Source organism: Anolis sagrei, chromosome 4, assembly GCF_037176765.1.
Source record: "Anolis sagrei isolate rAnoSag1 chromosome 4, rAnoSag1.mat, whole genome shotgun sequence".
NCBI classification, from domain to species: domain Eukaryota; kingdom Metazoa; phylum Chordata; class Lepidosauria; order Squamata; family Dactyloidae; genus Anolis; species Anolis sagrei.
Window position 1 is genome coordinate 135,573,555 of NC_090024.1, and position 20,847 is coordinate 135,594,401.

General features: G+C 38.0%; 1 protein-coding gene across 21 annotated transcripts in view; it reads right to left on the reverse strand.

The window, feature by feature from the left end:
* The window catches only part of LOC132774269 (protocadherin gamma-A4-like), a 393,640-nt gene that overhangs the window by 250,077 nt on the left and 122,716 nt on the right, over nt 1-20,847 (reverse strand). The window contains exon 1 of one of the 21 annotated variants that reach the window (XM_060774205.2): nt 14,552-17,084. The exons of 18 other annotated variants lie outside the window; for them this stretch is intronic. In XM_060774205.2, the coding sequence (XP_060630188.2) occupies nt 14,552-16,996 (2,445 nt within the window). In that variant the 5' untranslated portion in view covers nt 16,997-17,084. Of the gene's footprint in view, nt 1-2,440; nt 5,071-8,118; nt 10,818-14,551; nt 17,085-20,847 lie in introns of those variants that run through there. 2 more of the 21 variants (XM_060774225.2, XM_060774224.2) reach the window with 2 other exon arrangements.

The window sequence follows — 20,847 nt, forward strand, 5'->3', positions numbered from 1 at the left end:
GAATACTGGAAATGATTCAAATAAATTGCCTTACTCCATCCTGTGAGGTCTCTGTAATGTACTACAATTCAGAACCATTCCAGTTCAAATATCACTTCTGGAAGACATTCCTGAGCATGATTGCTTCTGAGTTTGAGATATAAGGGTACTGGCGGAGGAAGGGAAATGTAATAAATGCTATGAAAGTGTCTGTGAAGCCTTTTGGATATATGAAATGAACAATGTAAGTTTCACAAATTATTAAGCAAACTCTATCTTTGAGACATCAATAATATCATAGAATCATAAGTGAAAGGAATTCCAAAGTCCATCTAGCTCAGTCCTCTAGTGCAGGAAACACACAAAAACACACAGAAGCCCATTGTTTAAACTCTTAAATGAAAATGAGTTTACCATTCTCTGATGTAATCCATTCCATTGTCAAACAATTCCGATCAATTTCCATTCTTACACTTCATACTCACTTGTTTGGGTTCTATGCCTAAAGCAGCAGACACAAAGCTTGCTACTTCCTTTACATGACAGCATTTTAATTATCTGAAATGTCTATTATATTCTCTTGATCCTTTCTTCTCCAGAACAGAAAAAATATCCCTTCAGTTATTCCTCAATAGATCTAAGTTTCCAGACACGTATTAGTCAGTCACTCTTTTCTGTACATATTCCAGTTTTTGCATCCCCTTCTTGAATTACATAATGCCATGTTGCTCTTTGCTGAGTTTCTTGATTCTCAAGTACTGATTCTAGAGAGGATTTGACATGGTGCAGAAACTAAGCTGGGAGTAGTGGTCTCTGCTCTTTTTCATTCTCTTAATAGCAAATCACCAGAGGTCGTGTAATCTGGGTTCCATAATACACTCTCCCCCACATCTCTGTATACAATCATTTCTATGAAAAGTGTAGTAGATAGTTATTCTAAAATCATATTCTGCTATACGAATGTCAACCTAATTCTTCAAATGTCAATACGTACAGGACAGCATGTATATTAAAAGTTTCAATACTTTAGTAGCTGTCATGTTTAGGAAAGAAGAAAGGGCCAAACTGTAATGGTGAAAAATAAACCAAAACAACCAATTGAATACTATGCTTAGTGGTTAGAGAATGCTGTTTGAATGAAAGACTGGCGGGAGGATAATTTGAATGAATTTGAGCATCCTGGAAGATGGCATCACTGACAAACTGAAACCCCCACAAGATATGAACACCTTTGTTCATTGGAAAAGTCCAGAGTTGGAGGCCCAGTAGCAAATGATGGCTACCACCCTCATGCCCCTGCTCCTGCTAACCCAGGACTTGGTTTTTAAAAGATGTTACGTGCCCCCTTTCTCAATATGCATAAATATGTTGGAGGAAGCCATGAGGGGTTATAGCAGTACTTTGAAGAGACTGAACTCTATTTCTAAATGCCATTTCAATCAAATGAACTGGTGCAGGTGCTCAGCTGGTTTCCTGAGATGACAACAAACTGGGTGAGAAACAATATACCTGCCATGAATAACAAGAACCTCCAGGTTCTGTGTGGAGATGATTTTCATGCCTGAGAATTGGGCTCTTGGTCTAGACAAAGTGGCTCAAACAAAATTCAAGCTGCAGAACTCAACTTGAAAACTCTAAATGTTTTGGGTCTTAAAAATTGGAGTTTACCAAAATAATTTTGGATTAAGATCATTTTGGGAATAAAAGTTCTTTTTCAAGTGCTCTCTGATGCAAAATTCATACTATAAACACTTTGTGCAGAAAGAAAACAACAGTTTTATCTGTTAAGGAACATGTTAAACATGTCTGTCCTATTTTATATACATTTTGTACCACAGTTGACTTGATTTCTTGTGTTCATACTGTTGTTGATTTAATTTTTTTTAAATGTAAGTTTGTTTGGGCTAACGGTATTGCAGCAAAGATTTGCCTAGCATGCATCATTGGCTGGAAGCTTGTTGATAATTTTCATGTCTTTAAGTGTAGCTGATAAACACACCATTCTTGTTTTTTCCTTTCTTTTCTTTGAGGAGGAGGGTAGATTACTATGCTGTAGCCCTTGGCAAAATGTCCAAAACCTATTCTCTCCAGCTGTTAAGCCCGCAAAGGACTGCTGTTGTGGCTGCCCATTACCCATGGAGAGATGAGGAAGGGTAGTGGCAGTTCAACTGATTACCTGTGAGTGCATTTCCATGTCCTTTATGGCTGACACAAGTAGACATTTCAAGAATATACCCAAAGAAAAGACATATAAGTGAAGAAGGAGGAAATTATATGACATTTGAAGGGTGAAAAGTATACCGTAGAAAAATGCTGTTTGTATTTTAATTATGTATCCAACCCACCATATATTATAATTAGTATGGCATTTCAGATTCTTAGCGTAATATTAATATTACTCTTGATACTATCAACAGCAGCAAAATTTGAAAATAAATATCCAGAAAAAATTGAAACTCACCGTATCAATTTGATCCATTTCTGTATTTAAAATATTTCTTTGACTGTCTATCAAAAGCACATCAGATTTCTGATTACCAGGCATATTCTCTGCAATTTGAACACTAGGAGCTGGAAAGGCAAATTCCTGTATCCTGGACTCAGAGGATAAGCAGAGCTGATAGGAGTAAGGCAGTGTACCTTCTTCATAGTTTGGTGGAAATATGACAGCATTGTTTGAATGGGGAACTGGACCAAAACATGCCAAAAATTTGGGACTCCCTGATCTTCTAATCTTCATCAGAATAGCTAGAATCACTGTCAGAAGGAATAAGAAGGAAATCAAAGCCAAGGCAAGGACCAAACAGAACTGGAGGTCTGACTGATACTCTGTGTCCCTGGGTTGGCTGTTAATTTCTGGAAGGGCCTCTTGGAAGGTTTCTGCAAAGACCAGATTCAAACTAACAGTACTGGATAGTGGTGGCTGGCCATTATCCTTCACTAAGATCACAAGTCTCTGCTTGGCAGCATCTCTTTCCAAGAATGTCCGGGATGTCCTAATCTCACCATTATGAGCTCCAATTGTGAAGAGCCCTGGTTCAGTGGCTTGGACCAGATGGTATGAGAGCCAAGCATTGTGCCCAGAGTCGGCATCCACTGCCACCACTTTGGTCACCAGATAACCCTCTTCAGCTGAGCGAGGCACCATCTCAAATAAAGCTGAGCCCTCAACTCCCTGAGAAGGGTAAAGAATTTGAGGGCTCTTGTCATTCTGGTCCAGGATGAAGATCTTCACAGTGGCGGTGCTGCTGAGGGGAGGGGAGCCTCCATCTTGGGCTCTCACTTCCACCTGAAACTCCTGGCACTGTTCATAGTCAAATGAACGCTGGGCATAAATGATGCCACTTTCAGAGTTGATGGAGAGGTAAGACAAGAGAGGCAGCTCCTGAATGTTGCTTCTGAGGAGAGAGTAAGTGATTTGACCATTGCGTTCCAGATCTGGATCTGAGGCTTGGACTCGGAAAATGGAGGAGCCTGAAGGATTATTCTCTGGTACATAGGCAGTGTAAGAAGATTTGTCAAAGGAAGGAGAATTGTCATTGATATCTGAAATCTTTAGGTAAATGGTCTTCTCTGTTGAAAGAGGGGGTGTGCCTTTGTCTGTTGCTATGATTGTGATATTGTATGCTGGAGAAGTTTCCCTATCCAGAAGACCATCTGTAAGAATCTTGTATAGATTATTGGATGTAAACATTATTTTGAATGGCAAAATGTCTTTCAAATGGCAAATAATCTTTCCATTATCCCCAGAATCTTTATCTTTAACATTGATGAAAGCGACCAGAGTTCCGACTGCAGAATCCTCAGGTATTGGGCTGGACAAGGAGGCAAGGATCACTTCTGGGGCATTGTCATTCTCATCTAATAGTTTTATTTCAACATTGCACTGAGCTGCTAATCCACCAGCATCTCTTGCTTCTACAGTCATCTCATATTTTTCTATTTCCTCAAAATCCATTGCCGCTTTAGTTGTAATTTTCCCATCCTTTGAATCCAACTTGAATTTCTGATTAACATGTTCAGGGACATTTCTAAAGCCATAACGGATCTGTCCATAAGAACCCGCATCTTTGTCAGTGGCTGTTACCTGTGCTACTAAAGATCCACTTTGTACACTCTCACTCAGCGTCACCATATACATTTTTTGGCTGAAGACTGGTGGATTGTCATTGGCATCAATTACAATGATCCATATTTTTGCTGTCCCAGTTTTGGGAGGATTACCTCCATCCACAGCAGTAAGTATTAAGTGGAAACTACTTTCACTTTCATGATCCAACTGTTTTTGCAATACTAATTCTGCACATTTGTTCCCATCCTCTCTTTCTCTGACTTCCAATGCAAAATATTTATTATTGTTAAGGTGGTAGTCCTTGAGAGTATTCACCCCAATATCAGGATCCTCAGCTTGCTCTAAGTTAAAAGTAGTTCCAGGCAAAGTTAATTCATTGATCTCTAGCTTGATATCACTGTGCACAAAATGTGGTGCATTATCATTTATATCCTGGATTTCTACAACTAGATGAAAAATATTCATAGGATTTTCAACCATCACTTCAAAACTGATAGAACAGGATTTACTTTTCCTACATATTTCCTCTCTATCAATCCTGTTATTTACATAAAGATTCCCATTTTCTGCACTGATGGTAAAATGCTGTTTTTCACCTAGGGAAAGGATACGTAGATTGCTTTTTACTAGTTCTATAGTACTCAGCCTCAGATCTTTGGCAAGGTTCCCCACAATGGAACCCTTTTCCAGTTCTTCAGGGACTGAATACTGAATGTTTTCTGAGGCAGTTTTGCAGAACAAAGACAACAATAATATGAGAGGTACTTGCCTTCTTACAGATCCGCTGCTATCTTTGTTCCTGTCATCCATCCTGCTTGCTGCAAAGCCTGCTTTATTCCTGATGTCTGTGACTGAGCAAATTCAGATTTTTTAAAAATTCCATCAGTATGTGGAAATATTCATTAATGTAATATGTTGAATATCTTCTGAAGTTTTGATCCAATGAAATAATTTGGCTCTGTCTGTTTCATTGTTCCTATGTCCTGCTGTTTCCTTGATCTGGTTGGAATCACACTGCAGCATTGGAAAGTGAATTTTCAGCTCCTCCATCTGAACTCTCTTAGCCAACAGTGACACACTGAGTCTGAGACGGAGAAGTGCAAGTGTTGCTTTTTTCTAAGGAAATAACATGAAGAAAATGGGGACAGGCTACTACATATGTGTAGTGATAATAGTGTATGTAACTTTTTGTATATCGAAAAAGAGGATTTTTTTTGCATTTTTCTGTATCGTCTTGTAATTATTTAACCTCATTATAATATCAGAATCATTAATACTGATAACAATGTTTGATTAATACCAAAAACCAAATGAGCATGAGAAGGAAAAAGGAAATAAAACCTTTTTATTGAGACAAAATGATTCTGTTTACCATTTATGTTGGGAGATAACATCATCTGGTGTTGTCTTTGACCCCCACATGATTTGTGACACTTGATTCCTCCAGACTTCCTAGATGCCTTCAGGAACAACCATTCACCTTTAATATAGGCTGTAGGACCTCTGAAATGGTTTAACAGTATGCAATACCCATATTTCAAACCACAAACAGTCTTTTCACTATTTGGGGTTTTCACATTTTAGCATTCTCAGGACAGAAGACTGTTATCCAAAACTACTGCAGCTGCCCTTTCCTGATGAGCTTGAAAATGATGACCTTGATCTCACTGGTTTGTCCCAAGTAGACTAAACCCAAGTCACATTTTGATGGGTGAATCCACATATAAGTAAATGTCAATTATTCACTATACCTACTCAAGTAAGGACTCAGATTCAAATTCATGATTCATGATACAATACATATGTCTTCTTGGGCACTCTGTAAGATACGTATTTTATTATGTTACAGGGGAACATAAAGCACATCTCTTCTGATTAACATGCATAAGTATACTGTTGTTTGTTTCTTACATAATTTCTTGTTGAAAGTTACAATTAATATTTCATTTTTGATATTTTATATTGATGTATATCATCATTATCACCACTGGCTTTATGAGAACTGTTCATACAGAAATTGACTGATTAAAAATATATTTGGCACTCTTCTGAAGAAAACATCTTTATTCAACTCTCCCTAAGTATTGGGCTGTTGGATACATAGAACAACTTTGTGATTTCAAAAACCTTAGTCTATAAATTATATTGTCAGTTTCATATACTCTTCAAGATTCAGCACCAGTTCCGACATTATATGGGGGAAATATTCCGATTTCTACTACCATTTTGGCGAATGCTTAGATCCCACAGCATTATCCAACTATTAGTTATGGAAAGCTCTGGTGTGTCATTATAACCATTCTACTTGAAAATAAATGACAAATCTCTATGTTTGATGGAGAAATAAGTTAATCTTCCTTGACATATGAATGTTTCTGTATGATTTATTTGCAAACATCTAATATTAATTCAAATATGTATAATGTATGGAATCATAACACAATGGAAAATCCATCCTTACACAACCCTAGGTTCAGTCTCTTGAAGCAAAAGGTTTTTAAAAATAATAAGCTTGGAAAATATATCTGTTGAAGATTATCAAAAACTGCTGTCAGTACCAGCATAATATTAAGCAGGATGAACTGATGGCTTTACTTAGTAAAAAGAAACTTCACATAGTCAGAGATTCACACATGTACAATGCCACACCTACAACCTTTTTCTATTTTAGAAGCATCATGATCAAACTGAATGGTATTTTAAGGAGAATCTAGAATTTACTATGAGATGGGGGTTTTTTGCTTTGTCTCTAGTCAACATACCAATGTTTTCTTCACTTTTCATCATGTATTCTTTGTTAGCATAGTTGACATATAGGTTTGTGAGATGTATGAGTGCATTAATACCCAAGAATCCCTAACTAAGATTTTTATATAAAAATCTCTTTTCTTCTTTCATATACATATTTTCAAGGTACACTCAGTAGAGCCACATAGTTCAGAATGAAGTTTCATTAATGGGAATGCTACAGCTTTTCTTGTCCCAAGGTGATAAATATTTTCTTGTCCCAAGGTGATAAATTTTTCCAACAGACCTTACAACCTCTGAGGATGCTTACCATAGATGCAGGTGAAATTTCAGGAGATAATGCTCCTAGAACATAGCTATATAGTAGGGCTGGGCGGTTTCGTTTCGTTAATTCGTAATTCGTTAATAATTCGTTATTTTTTTCAATTACAAAACGATAACGAACCATTCTGGAGCAATTATTAAAAAAACGAATTTTCAAAAACGTTTTGTAAATGCTTCGTATTTCGATATTGTATTCGTTTCGTTATTGTTTTGAGGTCGTTTCATTATTATTTCCGCATGACTGGGCCAGTTTTATGGTTTAATTAGTGAAAAAAAATTATAATATCACACCAATAGTCAACAACAGAGGGAGAGGGAAGCTTCAGAAGTTTTTGGAGGTTTTTTAGCGTATTTCGCGGTCGCGTCCGCCATTAACGAATCGATTTGTTATTGTTTCGGAAATCAATTCGTTAATTTTTTACCATTTACGAAATTTCGTAAATATCGAACTTTTTAAAAGGAAAATTTTGTAATTATTTTAAATATCGAAACAAAAAAACCCCCCAAATACAAATCGATTTTAGAAACAAATTTTTCCGTTGTTACCCAGGCCTACTATATAGTCCGAAAAACCTACAACAACCCAGTATTGACCTACATTGATAAATATTGGCTATAGGCCTTGAATGAAAATCAGAATCCTATCAACTTTTACATGTTTTAAACAGTATATAATCATAACGACATCTAGAAATATGAACCCCTTAGTCTGTTTTACCAGTGACTCAATTTTTGTAGCCTGTGGTTGCTCTGATCTGGAACTCATCCAGTGCCAGATTGAACATGTCATCATTGCCCTAAACATTTTTACTGAGTTATAAGGAGAGTTTTGCTTAGTATTAGGTCCTTTAAGCCTCATACCTGAAAAATTATTCAATTAGTAGAATAGCAGAACTGATCTCAGATAGTAAATTAGACTTATATTGTAAAAAGTTATTATTGTGAGGTCAATAAAAATGTGATAGGAACGAATCCTTCAATGAATAATAACATACCTTGTCAACATTATCCATGTGTGAATTTAAATTCTTTTCTCCATTGCTTGTGAGAGGCACAGCTAACTTCTCACCACAAAGAAGATTGTCTGCAATCTGAACACTGGGAGTCAGGAAGGTGAACTCATTCCTCTGGGACTCTGAAGAGAGGCAAAGCTGATAGGAATAAGGCAAAGTCCCATCTTCAAAATTAGGAGGGAATATGGCACTAGCTTTTGAATGTGGAACAGGGCCAAAGCACTGCAGGAATTGGGTATTTCCTGACTGCCGAACTTTCATCATAATGGCCAAAATCACTGCCAAGAGGAATAAGAAGGAGATCACAGCTAAGGCCAGGACCAAATAGAACTGGAGGTCATCCTGAGTTTCTGAGTCCCTTGCCTGGTTTTTCATTTCTGGAAGGGCTTCCTGGAAGTTCTCTGCAAACACCAGGTTCAGGGTGACGGTGGCTGAGAGAGGAGGCTGCCCACTGTCCTTCACCATCACCACCAGCCTCTGTTTCACAGCATCTCTCTCCAAAAAGGCTCTGGCTGTCCTGATCTCTCCAGTATGAGATCCAATGGTGAAGAGGCCTGGCTCCGTAGCTTGGACCAGATGGTAGGAGAGCCAGGCATTGTGTCCAGAATCTGCATCCACTGCCACCACTTTTGTGACTAGATAATCTTCCTCAGCAGAACGAGGCACCATCTCAAACAAGCTAGCTCCCTTGCTTTCAGGAGAAGGATACAAGATCTGTGGAGTGTTATCATTGCGGTCCAGAATAAACACCCTGAGTGTGGCATTGCTGCTGAGAGGAGGAGATCCGCCATCTTGGGCCTTGACCTGGAGCTGGAACTCTCTGAATTCTTCATAGTCAAAGGATCTCTGGGCATAGATGGTTCCAGTCTCAGAGTTAATGGAGATATAAGAAGAGATGGGGAGCTCTTGAATGTTGCTGTTAAGGATGGAGTACATGATTTTTGCGTTTGGGCCTGTATCTGGGTCAGAAGCTTTGATAGTAAAAATGGAAGCACCAGCTAGACTGTTTTCTGGCACATAGATGTTGGAGAAAGATTTCTCAAAAGTAGGAGGATTGTCATTGATGTCAGAAATTTGCAGGGTAATGGTTTTGTATGTGAAAAGAGGAGGGGTTCCTTTGTCTGTGGCTGTGATGGTGATATTATACTCAGCAGTTCTTTCTCTATCCAGGGGACTATCAGTTAGAAGCTTGTAGTAATTATTAGAGAAAGGAAGAATCTTGAAGGGCAAATCATCTTGTAAATAACAAGTAACTTTTCCATTATCTCCAGTATCTTTGTCATTTACATTTATCAAAGCAATTAAGGTATCAGTCCCAGAATCTTCCGAGACTGGGCTGAAGAAGGAAACCAGATTTACTTCAGGATAATTGTCATTCTTATCAAGAACCCTTATTTCAACTTTGCAATGTGTCACTGATCCACCTCCATCTTTTGCTGCTACTGTCATTGTATATTCTTTGGATTCCTCAAAATCTAAATGTTCTATAAGTATAATTGTGCCATCGACTGGATCCAACCTGAATTTCTTGTTTGCATTCCGTGGTATGTTGCTGAAATGGTATCTGATTTGGCCGTATGGACCGGCATCTATATCTGATGCTACAAGCTGGAATATAAGGGACCCAACTAGGACATTTTCCTCCACACTAACTGTGTAGATTTCTTGACTGAAAACAGGTGGGTTGTCATTTGCATCAGTGATGTTAATCCATATCTGTGCAGTCCCTGTTTTCTTTGGATCTCCTCCATCTATGGCTATTAGAATCAATTGAAGAGTCTCTTCGCTTTCTCGATCCAGTGGTTTTTGAAGCACTAAATCTGCAAATTTACTACCATCCTGACTCTCTTTAACATCCAAAGTGAAATACAGATTGGGGCTAAGTTGATAATTCTGGATGGAGTACATCCCAATGTCAGGGTCTTCAGCTTTCCCAAGAAGAAATCGGGTACCTGGTAGAGTTGATTCAATTATTTCCAATTTGATTATGCTACTAAGGAAATGTGGTGTATTGTCATTAATGTCCTGTATAACAATATTGATATCAAAAACATTTACAGGGTTTTCCACCACCACCTCAAAATTAACCAGACATAGTGGAGCAGTATCACATATTTCCTCCCTGTCAATCCTGTCATTTACACACAGGTTTCCATTCTCTGCACTAATAGTGAAATACTGCATTTTGTTCACAGAGGCAACATGTAGATTACGCCTTGCTAATTCTCTGCCATTCAATCCCAAATCCTTTGCTAGATTCCCCACAATGGAACCCTTTGCCATCTCCTCGGGGATCGAATAACGAATTTGTTCTGGGGCAGCCAAGCAGGACAAAGAAAGCAGTAAGGGGAGCAGTACTTGCCTTGCGAGTGCCAAGCCATTCTCTTCCTGTCTTCTGTCCATCCTGCCCTACAGCACACTAGTCCTCCTTTTAAAAGAATCAGATCAAATGCCCAAAAGAATGCAGCAATTATCTCTATGAAGAAACATGTCTTCTTTTTAAAAAATCAAATTCTCACCAGGATGCAGGAAAGCCTTGAAAAAAAGCAGTTACCAGCCTTTCCACTTGATTTTTGTAGACTTCTGTTTTATTCCCCCCTTTCGGCAAGCTTGCTTTGCCTCTGTACTCCAGTTTTCCAGTCTGCAGAGTGATGATGAAGCAAGCATTCTGTAGGAAACATCCATCCCTTTCCTTCATCCTTTCTGTTTCTGTCTGGCTTCCACGCTGGCTTAAGTATGACACCCAGAGGATATAACTGAGAACTACAAGGCAATCTTAATCCATTTCAAATGGGGAAAACAGCTTGGTTGTGACCATACAATGTGTTCACAATAACCAAGTGTGAGACATCTGTTCGCCAAAATTATTGCCTCCTCTGTCTTTTGCTTTCTTCCATTGCTGTTGTTAAATTATGGCTGTATATCTTTAAAGAGTTTTTTTTTTAATCCATGTCAAGGCTTATTAATATAAGAACTAAGGGTCGGTATCAAAAGATGCCACAGATGCAGACAAAACAGCAGGAGAGAATGACAATTCAGCCCGAAAAACTCACAGCAACCCAGTGATTCTAACAATGAAAGCCTTTGACAACACAATATAAGAACTGATAGCAACTGTGCACAGGATGGTAGACAAGGAGTATTGTGGCACCTTTATTACAAAAATATTTACTATGGCAGAATCCTTCTTGAACCAGCTATATGTGGCTGTAATGTTGGCATGTTGTGTCTGGAAATAATTTTATGTACATCAAAACCCAAGCACTGTAGAACAGATAAGAGAAATTTTGCATTGTTATCTATGTTGTTTTATCTTGAGGTTCTCTGACTATCAACTTATAGCCACCTTGATTGCAGACTTTCACTGTATTCCACTGTGTCTTAGGAGAGGGCTCTATCTCCCAATGTGGGTCTGTCTGGACCATGAGCTCCTCACAAGAGGCCCTACTCAGCCCCACCAATTTCATAGGTACAGTTGGTGGGGACATAAGATAGAACATTTTGTGGCTGCTTCTTAGCTCTGGAACTCCTTTCCAAGGAAGACCAAATGCTGTCCATTGGTGGCAGGCAAATATTTAAATGTTGAATCAACATTATCTATATATTTTTACTTGCATTGTACTTATTTAAAATTGTAAGCTGCCATTGTCTCAATGTTGGGGGAAAGACAGAGTGTAATAAAAGGGATTAACAATATTTCAAAATATAACAAAGAAATGTTTCCCTTCCATTGTGCATTCAATTTTCTTTGGACATCATGATGACAACAATGCTTAGGAAGTGCTCCTTCATTTCATTTTATTGCCACTCTCTCACTAATGTTAGTGACATATGGAACAACTGCAAATGTTGCCACTTCCAGTGTATAAATCAGGATCATGATCTCCCCATTGCTTGATATTTAGCTTGTTGTTTTAATTTATTATTCATTATTATTATTTCTAGTATTTGTACCCCGTCTCTTCTCTACCCCCAAAGGGGGACTCAGGATGGCTTACATTAGAAATGGTAAAAGGCTGCTACATCACAATTACAATATATAAACACAATCAAATACAAACCATCATTAAAACCAATACATAGCATTAATTAAAACAGCAATGATTAATGATGAGGTTGTTGCTCATTTAAATTTTCTGTGTATTTCTATACTTGGTTGCTTTGTATTTCTCAGAGCTGAGGGGTGTATGTTATAAGGGAAGTGTGTATTATTACATTGCACTAAGATAGTAGTTCTTAATCTGTGGGTCCCCAGATGTTTTGGCCTTCAGTTCCCAGAAATCCTAACAGCTGGTAAACTGGCTGAGATTTCTGGGAGTTGTAGGCCAAAACACCTGGGGACCCATAGGTCAAGACCCACTGCACTAAGACAACTGAGAAATAATGCCTGGAGAGGTGAACAAGCAGAGAAGTGGATGTAAATCCAGAGGAAGAAGGAACCTGAAAACACCTGTTTGAGAGCAAGTGAAAAGTCTGGCAGTAGTTACAAGGTGGTTCCTCAGGAAATTAAAGTATTGTAAAAGGGCACAAATTGTGAGATTCTACACCAAAGCAAAATCTATGTGAAAGGGAACACCATTCTTTACAATAACCTTTCCACCTAAAATATCATCATATCACATATTTCAGTACAACTAATGTACTTGGTCACTCCATGACACCAACCTGGCCCAAGAGTTCATCGATGAGTGTTAAACAGCATTGAGCCCCAATAGAGACCTGACAGTAGTGGTGGGAATTCCCTGTGAGATTTTCAGTGGTAGGAGGAGTGGTACAGAGGTTGGTGTGTTGGTCTAGTACTCTAGAAGACCAGGGTTCAAATCTCTCTGGAACTGTGAGATCCTGAAGAAGTCCCACAATCTCACCTCAGAAAAAGAAAATGGTAGCCCCTTTTGAACAATGGTGAACTCTCCTTCATTGGAGGTTATCAAGCAGAGATTAGATATTCACATCTGCCCTGACGGGTTGGACAAAATGGTTCTCGGCATTACTTCCACATCTATGATTATATTATTCTGCCATTCACCATGCCCAAATACAACTATGTTTCATACATTTGATTCACATATTTATTTTTAAAGAACGTTTAATTGGCAAATCCGATGAAAACAAGATGTCAAGCATATGTATATCTAGTATGGCAAGGGAATGGAAACATTGAGTAAATCCTCTACTCTACACATAAAACTACATTGGAGGGGATTCAGGAAATATAAAGCTGTATTTTTTCTGTATTGTCCACAGGCAGACGCAAAAACACATATGTGATGGCTAGAATCCTGTAGTAACTTATCCTTGTGCAATCCACCCCCCCCCCCCTAAAAAAAAAACCAAATCCTGAAGTAAACATCATCTGGTTGTCGGCAGAGTATCCCTCCCTCATGATGACCAGTAAAATTGGTTGGAGGCTAAATTATGGCAACAGTTTCAAAGTAGTAAGTGTGAATATAAAACAGTTGTGGTTAGATAACTGTGTGGTATTCACAATCTCTGCGTAGTCACAATTTCAACACTGCTGTCATGATTGTAACTTACCCCTTCTACCTACTGAGCATCAGCTATAAGAGAAAAAGGAGAGCCATTATGATGATGTTTGGAGCACAGTTGAATGAACTTTCCATCAAGTTTTGGGAGGGTCGAGGAAGGAGAAATTACATTCTTAAGTTCTTAGTCTATAATAAGCTGACAAAGAATTCTAGAAATGAAGTCTATGATCAATTGGATCTCTGTGCTTTCCACTAGTCCATGTTCTGATGAAATTAGATAATTGTGCTATGTCATTTTTACCTAATTACACATTGGTATAATCAACTATGAATGCAAAAAAATTGTGGAAGTTAATGGCAGGTGTAAATCTATAAAGCTATGGGTTTGTCTGTGGACCACCAAGGCCTATTAGAAACCCATGAACTTCTCTGAGCCCTGTCTCTGAGCCCTGTGGGGATGATATCCTCTATCCCAAAGTGCTGGCATTTCCTAGGAGCCCTAATAGCTACTAGTTGCAGTCCAAAAACATCTGGAGAGCAATACATTTCCCATTTTTGGCAATACATTTCCCACCTTTGATCTAGACCACTTGGCCCTCACCTTTCACAATGGGAAAAAATGGTGCTCTACTCAGAGAGATGATCATGCCACATTTGATCATTTCTATTTTACAATGTTTTTCTTAAAAATATTTCTGTGGTGAACTAGTTTTCAGAGTAAAGCTTTTTCTGGACTGCTTACCAAAGGCATAATTGCCTCAATAAGCAAGACCAAGAAAGAATATCTAAAACATGAAAGGGTTAAAACATGCAGATGAATTACCAAAATGTTTAGATTTTGTGAAAACAAAAATATAGCAAACTAAGAGCATGACTAGAAAATTTGCTATTACAAGGTTGTTAAAATGCATATAATATGAACAACATACCTGGTCATTCAACTCAGGATTTAAATTGTTTTCATTGTTGCCTGAGAAGGGCACTCCAGCTTTGTTACCACAAAGAAAATTGTCTGCAATCTGAACTTTGGGTGCCAGGAAGGTGAACTCATTCCTCTGTGACTCCGAGGAGAGGCAAAGCTGATAGGAATAAGGCAAAGTCCCATCTTCAAAATTAGGGGGAAAGATGGCACCCGCCTTTGAAAAGGGAACAGGGTCAAAGCACTGCAGAAATTGAGGATTCCCTGAATGTCGGACTTTCATAGTAATGGCCAAAATCACTGTCAAAAGGAATAAGAAGGAGATCACAGCTAACGCCACCACCAGATAGAACTGGAGATCATCTTGAGTCTCAGAGTCCTTTGCCTGGTTTTTCATTTCTGGAATGGCTTCTTGGAAGTTCTCAGCAAATACCAGGTTCAGGGTGGTGGTGGCTGAGAGAGGAGGCTGCCCATTATCCTTCACAACCACTGCCAGCCTCTGTTTCACAGCATCTTTCTCCATAAAGGCCCTGGCTGTCCTGATCTCCCCAGTATGCGATCCAATCGAGAAGAGGCTTGGCTCTGTAGCTTGGACTAGATGATAGGAGAGCCAGGCATTGTGTCCTGAATCAGCATCCACTGCCACTACTTTAGTGATTAAGTAATCTTCTTCAGCAGAACGAGGCACCATCTCAAACAAGGTGGATCCCTTGGCTTCTGAGGAAGGTGACAGAATACGAGGCGTATTATCGTTGCGGTCCAGAATAAACACCCTGATCGTGGCATTGCTGCTGAGAGGGGGAGATCCTCCATCTTGGGCCTTCACCTGAAGCTGGAACTCCCTGAATTCTTCATAGTCAAAGGATCTCTGGGCATAGATGGTGCCAGTCACAGAGTTAATGGAGATATAGGAAGAGATGGGGAGCTCTTGAACGTTGCTGTTGAAAATGGAATACGTGATCTGTGAGTTTAGGCCTACATCTGGATCAGAGGCTTTAATAGTAAAAAGTGAAGTACCAGATGGATTGTTTTCTGGTGCATAGATGCTGTAGGATGATATCTCGAAAGCAGGGGCATTGTCATTGATATCAGAGATCTGCAGGGAGATGATTTTGTGTGTGGAAAGAGGAGGGGTTCCTCTGTCAGTGGCTGTGATTGTAATGTTATACTCAGAAATCTTTTCTCTGTTCAGCGGACTGTCTGTCACCAGTTTGTAGTAATTATTAGATGATGGCAGGATCTTGAAAGGCAGATTCTTTCCTAAATAGCATGTTACTTTTCCATTTTCATCAGAATCTTGATCATTTACATTGATCAGAGCAATCAAGGTACTAGGTAAGGAATCTTCCAGAACTGGGCTAAACAAGGAAACAAGGTTTATTTCTGGGTAATTGTCATTCTCATCAAGAACTTTTATCTCAACTTTGCAATGTGCTTCTAATCCACCTCCATCTTTTGCTGCGACTGTCATAATATATTCATAAGTTTCCTCAAAATCCAACGGGCTCATGAGAGTAATTGTTCCATTATTTTCAGACAGTTTGAATTTCTTGTTTGCATTCTCTGGCATGTTGTTGAAATAGTACTTTATTTGGGCATTGGAACCCTCATCGTTGTCAGAAGCTTTAACCTGAAGTATAAAAGATCCAACTGGAGCATTTTCTGCTAGACTCATCCTATAAATCTCTTGAGTGAAGACTGGTGGATTATCATTGGCATCAGTAATATTAATCAGTATTTGAGCAGTGCCCGTTTTTCTTGGTTCGCCACCATCTATGGCAGTAAGAATTAATTGTATTGCTTGTTCACTTTCTCTGTCTAACATTTTCTGCAGTACCAAATCTGCAAATTTACTTTTATCCTGCCCCTCTTTAACAGCCAAAGTGAAAAAAGGATTGGGGTTAAGGTGGTAATTTTGAAGAGAATTCATTCCTATGTCAGGATCTTCTGCTTTCCCTAGAAGAAATCTAGTCCCTGGTGAAGTGGATTCAAGTATCTCCAACTTAATATGGCTTTTCAAAAAATGTGGGATGTTATCATTAATATCCTGAATTTCTACAGTTATATGAACAACATTTAAAGGATTTTCAATCACCACCTCAAAATTAATTAGGCAGAGAGGCATTCTTCCACATACTGTTTCTCTATCTATCCTGTCATTTACATAGAGATTTCCATTCTTTGCATTGATAGTGAAATACTGCATTTTGTTCACAGAGACAGCATGGAGATTGTGTTTTATTAATTCTGTAGCATCCAGTCCCAAATCCCTGGCAAGATTTCCTACAATTGATCCTTTTGCCATCTCCTCTGGGATTGAATAACGAATCTGCTCAGGGGCAGCCCGGCAGTGAAAAGAGAATAGTAAGAGAAGCAGTACTTGCCTTGGAAGTGTGCAGCCATTATTGTTTGGTCCTCTGTCCATTTGACTCTGACAAAATAGTTCCTCTTCCATTTATTTTGAACAAATTTATTATCGGGATAAAGAAAATATCAGGAAGAACCTATTTTCATCGCAAGCAGCTCTGCTTTTGTGGTTTTCTGTTTGAGAGCCGTACAACACTGTGGTGAAAACATCTACGGATGTTGATGTATGCTGGTCAACAGTGACACTAAGAGGTTTAGATGGAGAATTGCAAGAGTAGTCTCCACATTCCATTCGAAATAATGTGGAAATCTAGATATGTGAATCCAAAAGTTGGCTTTATGGGTGACAATTCAAGCAATACTATTAAGATTATCTGCAGATGTCTGCATTTATAGCTAAAATGAATAGTGTCTGTTCTCACTTGCAAAGCTGGAACCACTAGTGTGTGAAAATGCATTCTTTAATAGAAATTGCAAGTGTCAATTCAATCAATGATTGATAGAATTGGAAGATACCCCAATGCTCATGTAGGTCAACACTTTGGAGTACAGAAATCCACATCTATAGTCTTCTGGGATAACACTCATTAGAAACCTCAATGTAGGAACCTCCACCCACGTCCAAGGTAGTGTGGTCCATTGCTGAACAATTTTTACCAGGAGGAACATCTTCAAAAGTTTTGTAAGAATCTTTTTTATCATTTAAATTCAGTGGACTAGGTCCCATGTTCTGGAGCAGCAGAAAACAAGTTTGCTTCATCTTCTATCTATATGAATCTCTACAGGTATTTAAAATGACCATGTATAACACTAAGTAAGGAACAAGCAAACATGTTTTTGCAGTGAAACATAGAAGTGGCACAGTTTGATTAATTGTTTCAATGGAAGATGAAAGTGTAGACATTAAAAATAATAACATGAAATGGGGTAAAGTATTCATTTGCTTTTATGTACTACACAGAATATAGTTACTTATATAAGCCCAATAATAATCTCTCAGAGCATTGAGCATTTGATTATGATTTTGGAGACTAGCAGTTGAATACTTGCTCAGCCATGAAAAACCATTGGGTGACCTTGGGCAAGTCACACTCTCTCTCATCTGCAGATAAAGACAAAAGCAAACTCCTTCTGAATAAATTTTGCTAAGAAAACCTCCTTATGATCACCATAAGTTGGAAATGACTTGAAGGCAGATAACAACAGCAATGATAACCACCACAATAAGAGGCCGTCATAATAACCAAGAGAACTTTGGTCCCTCTTTCCTGTTACAATTCAAGGACTATAGCTCTGTTGATGGTGGAAACTTGTATATAATGATATCAAAAGGTCAGGCCTAGAATGCAGTTTTTGTTGCCCTGAATACAGACTTATGAATATGGTTAGATGTGCTTCCAACATATAAAGCATATTTCTTGTTCATAGTCTTTAAGAACTACAGAATTATAGATGACAAAATTCTGTTCAAACATTCAGGTGCATATTGCTGTGATAATATTAATGCAATTTTAGGCAGATTTCCCTTGCATTTCAACATCTTGTTTTCCAGAACTCTTTTGATATATATAAACTATAAACAAATGCCACACTTTTGATCTCTAGTTCACTCTTTTGATCACAGACTGCTCCTTTTCTTTTACTCTATCCAGTCACCAGCATGATTTAGAGTTCAGTTCTGCATTTGTAAGCTAAAAAAATACCGAGCTTCCTTATTTCCAATCATTTTCAGTTTTTGATAGTGCTACTATCACTAAGCTATTGAATAAGCAGGGTGGAAAATCTACAACAAGTATGAATTGTCTAAGACTATAGTAACAGACTAAAGTTGTTCAGACATTTTAAAACTAAAGAACTGACACTGAAGATTTGGCTAGTACTATGGACTGGTTCAAGCATTTCTTATTCTTCCTCACTATGACTACCCTTTAATACAGAAATGTATCCAATCGTCCTTTTTATGAACTGTAATTCTTATGTTTAAGACTAATGAATATCTTTTTTCTAGGTAACTTTATCCCACCTTTCTCCTGGCCTCCTTCCACCTTTGCCCATACTTTGCCTGTATCAGTTGCTTGTATCCTATCATCATCTTGCTTGTCAATATTCCTACATCACTTAAATGACTCTCCATGATCTAATGTACAGCTTAAGTAAAGTAATTAACCCTGTTGATATTTGACATTGTTTCTTTTTTAAAATTGAACTCAGAATGATTGGTTGAACTCAGAATGATCAGCAGTTATCCCACTGTGCAAAAATGTTATATGCAGTAAACCCAGTCTTTCCTATCTAACATGTTTTCTCTGGTGAACAATGAATAAATAGTATGGATTTTTTCATTACATAGCAGCAACATAATTCTTTCTCATATTGAATAAGCACAGTCCCCAAGAGGTGATGTTTTTTACAGTGAATCCAACTCAGCCAATCAGATCATTGAACTCACACATTATTTTGCTCCCATCCAAGTAAATGAGAGATACATTGTGATTAATTCTGGACCACAGACTTTAAAACAATCTATAATCACAGTACATCAGTAGTGGTTTCCATATCAGTGGAGTTCATTGTACTTAGATGAATCTATCCATATTACTTTAAAATAAATGCACAAGATCTTACTTTCACTAAAAGAAGAGAACAGTGTTTGCTTGTCATTGCTATGACACATAAACACATAAAACTCATCTGGAGAATGACTGGATCTACATTACACTTATTAAGATCTCGAGGAACAACGACAGGATACTTAATCTCACAAGTATGATTAAGGATTATTTGTAATTAGAGAAATCTCATGGCAATAAGACTGAAGACATGGTCAAACTCTATCGATCCCTACAAAATATGAGACAGGAACATCACTGAAGTTGATACTATGCAACCAGTCAGTAACAGAAGGAGCAAGGTCAAGAACAAGCAGGAGACAAAAGTTACTGGAACCTCAAGGTCGAAAGTGATATCTGAAAGGAGATTTACAGATGAAAACTTCCTGTCTCATACTGGGGGCTATTGTGAGCATGTGTTGCTTGCACATAACTGAACAAATGTTATACATCTTCAAAAACCAAGAATTCAAATATCTTATTTCCTATTGGAAAATTTATGTAAATATGTAACGTACTGACAGATCATTATTGAGCGAAAATCTGAAAGACTCGGGAATATAAATTCAATACAACATGCCTCCAGCATCTACCATTTTGTTAATTCAGATCCGACAAAATATCTACTCTCTAGGCATTTTCTAGATCCTGCAGTGTATTCTAGCATGAGAAATCCTTTATTTCAATAGGGTTTACAATTTTCTGTGAATATACATAACAGTGTGAAGTTCTTATCCAAAGATAAGAACTAACTGGAGAAACTAATAGAAAATACAGCAGAACAAAAAAGGCCTTAACAGCCTGGGTGAGTCTGAACTATAGCATTAGAGTTATAATTACTTTATAGAACAACAAATCCCAAGACTACAAGGGATGAGGGGAAGCAGTTAAAATTACTTCTAAGCATTATAATTTTGAAATATAGATACTTCTATGTGAAGTATGAATTGTAAATACTGAAAGAGCCAATATGGACACTGACTGGAGAACATTCCATATCTTCAGTGGCAACACAGAGCAAGACTTATCCTTTAGTTCATATCCTTTATATATACCCTTTACTTCACAGTTGTTGTTGTTATATTTATTTATACCCTGCTTTATCTCTCCCGCCATGATTTCTGAGGTAATTAAGCCAAATGTAGCACTGCTGCCATATTATGAAGCCTTTGTATTGGGTGATCAGTCATCTGATGACCAGTTGTTGACTACTCAATTCTGTTGATTTGTCCCAATATTACTAAATGTTTTTTGCTAGAAAGGTAGACAAAACCAGACTCAACCAATTTCACAAACTATGTGAATGGGATAGTACTGATATGTATACCAG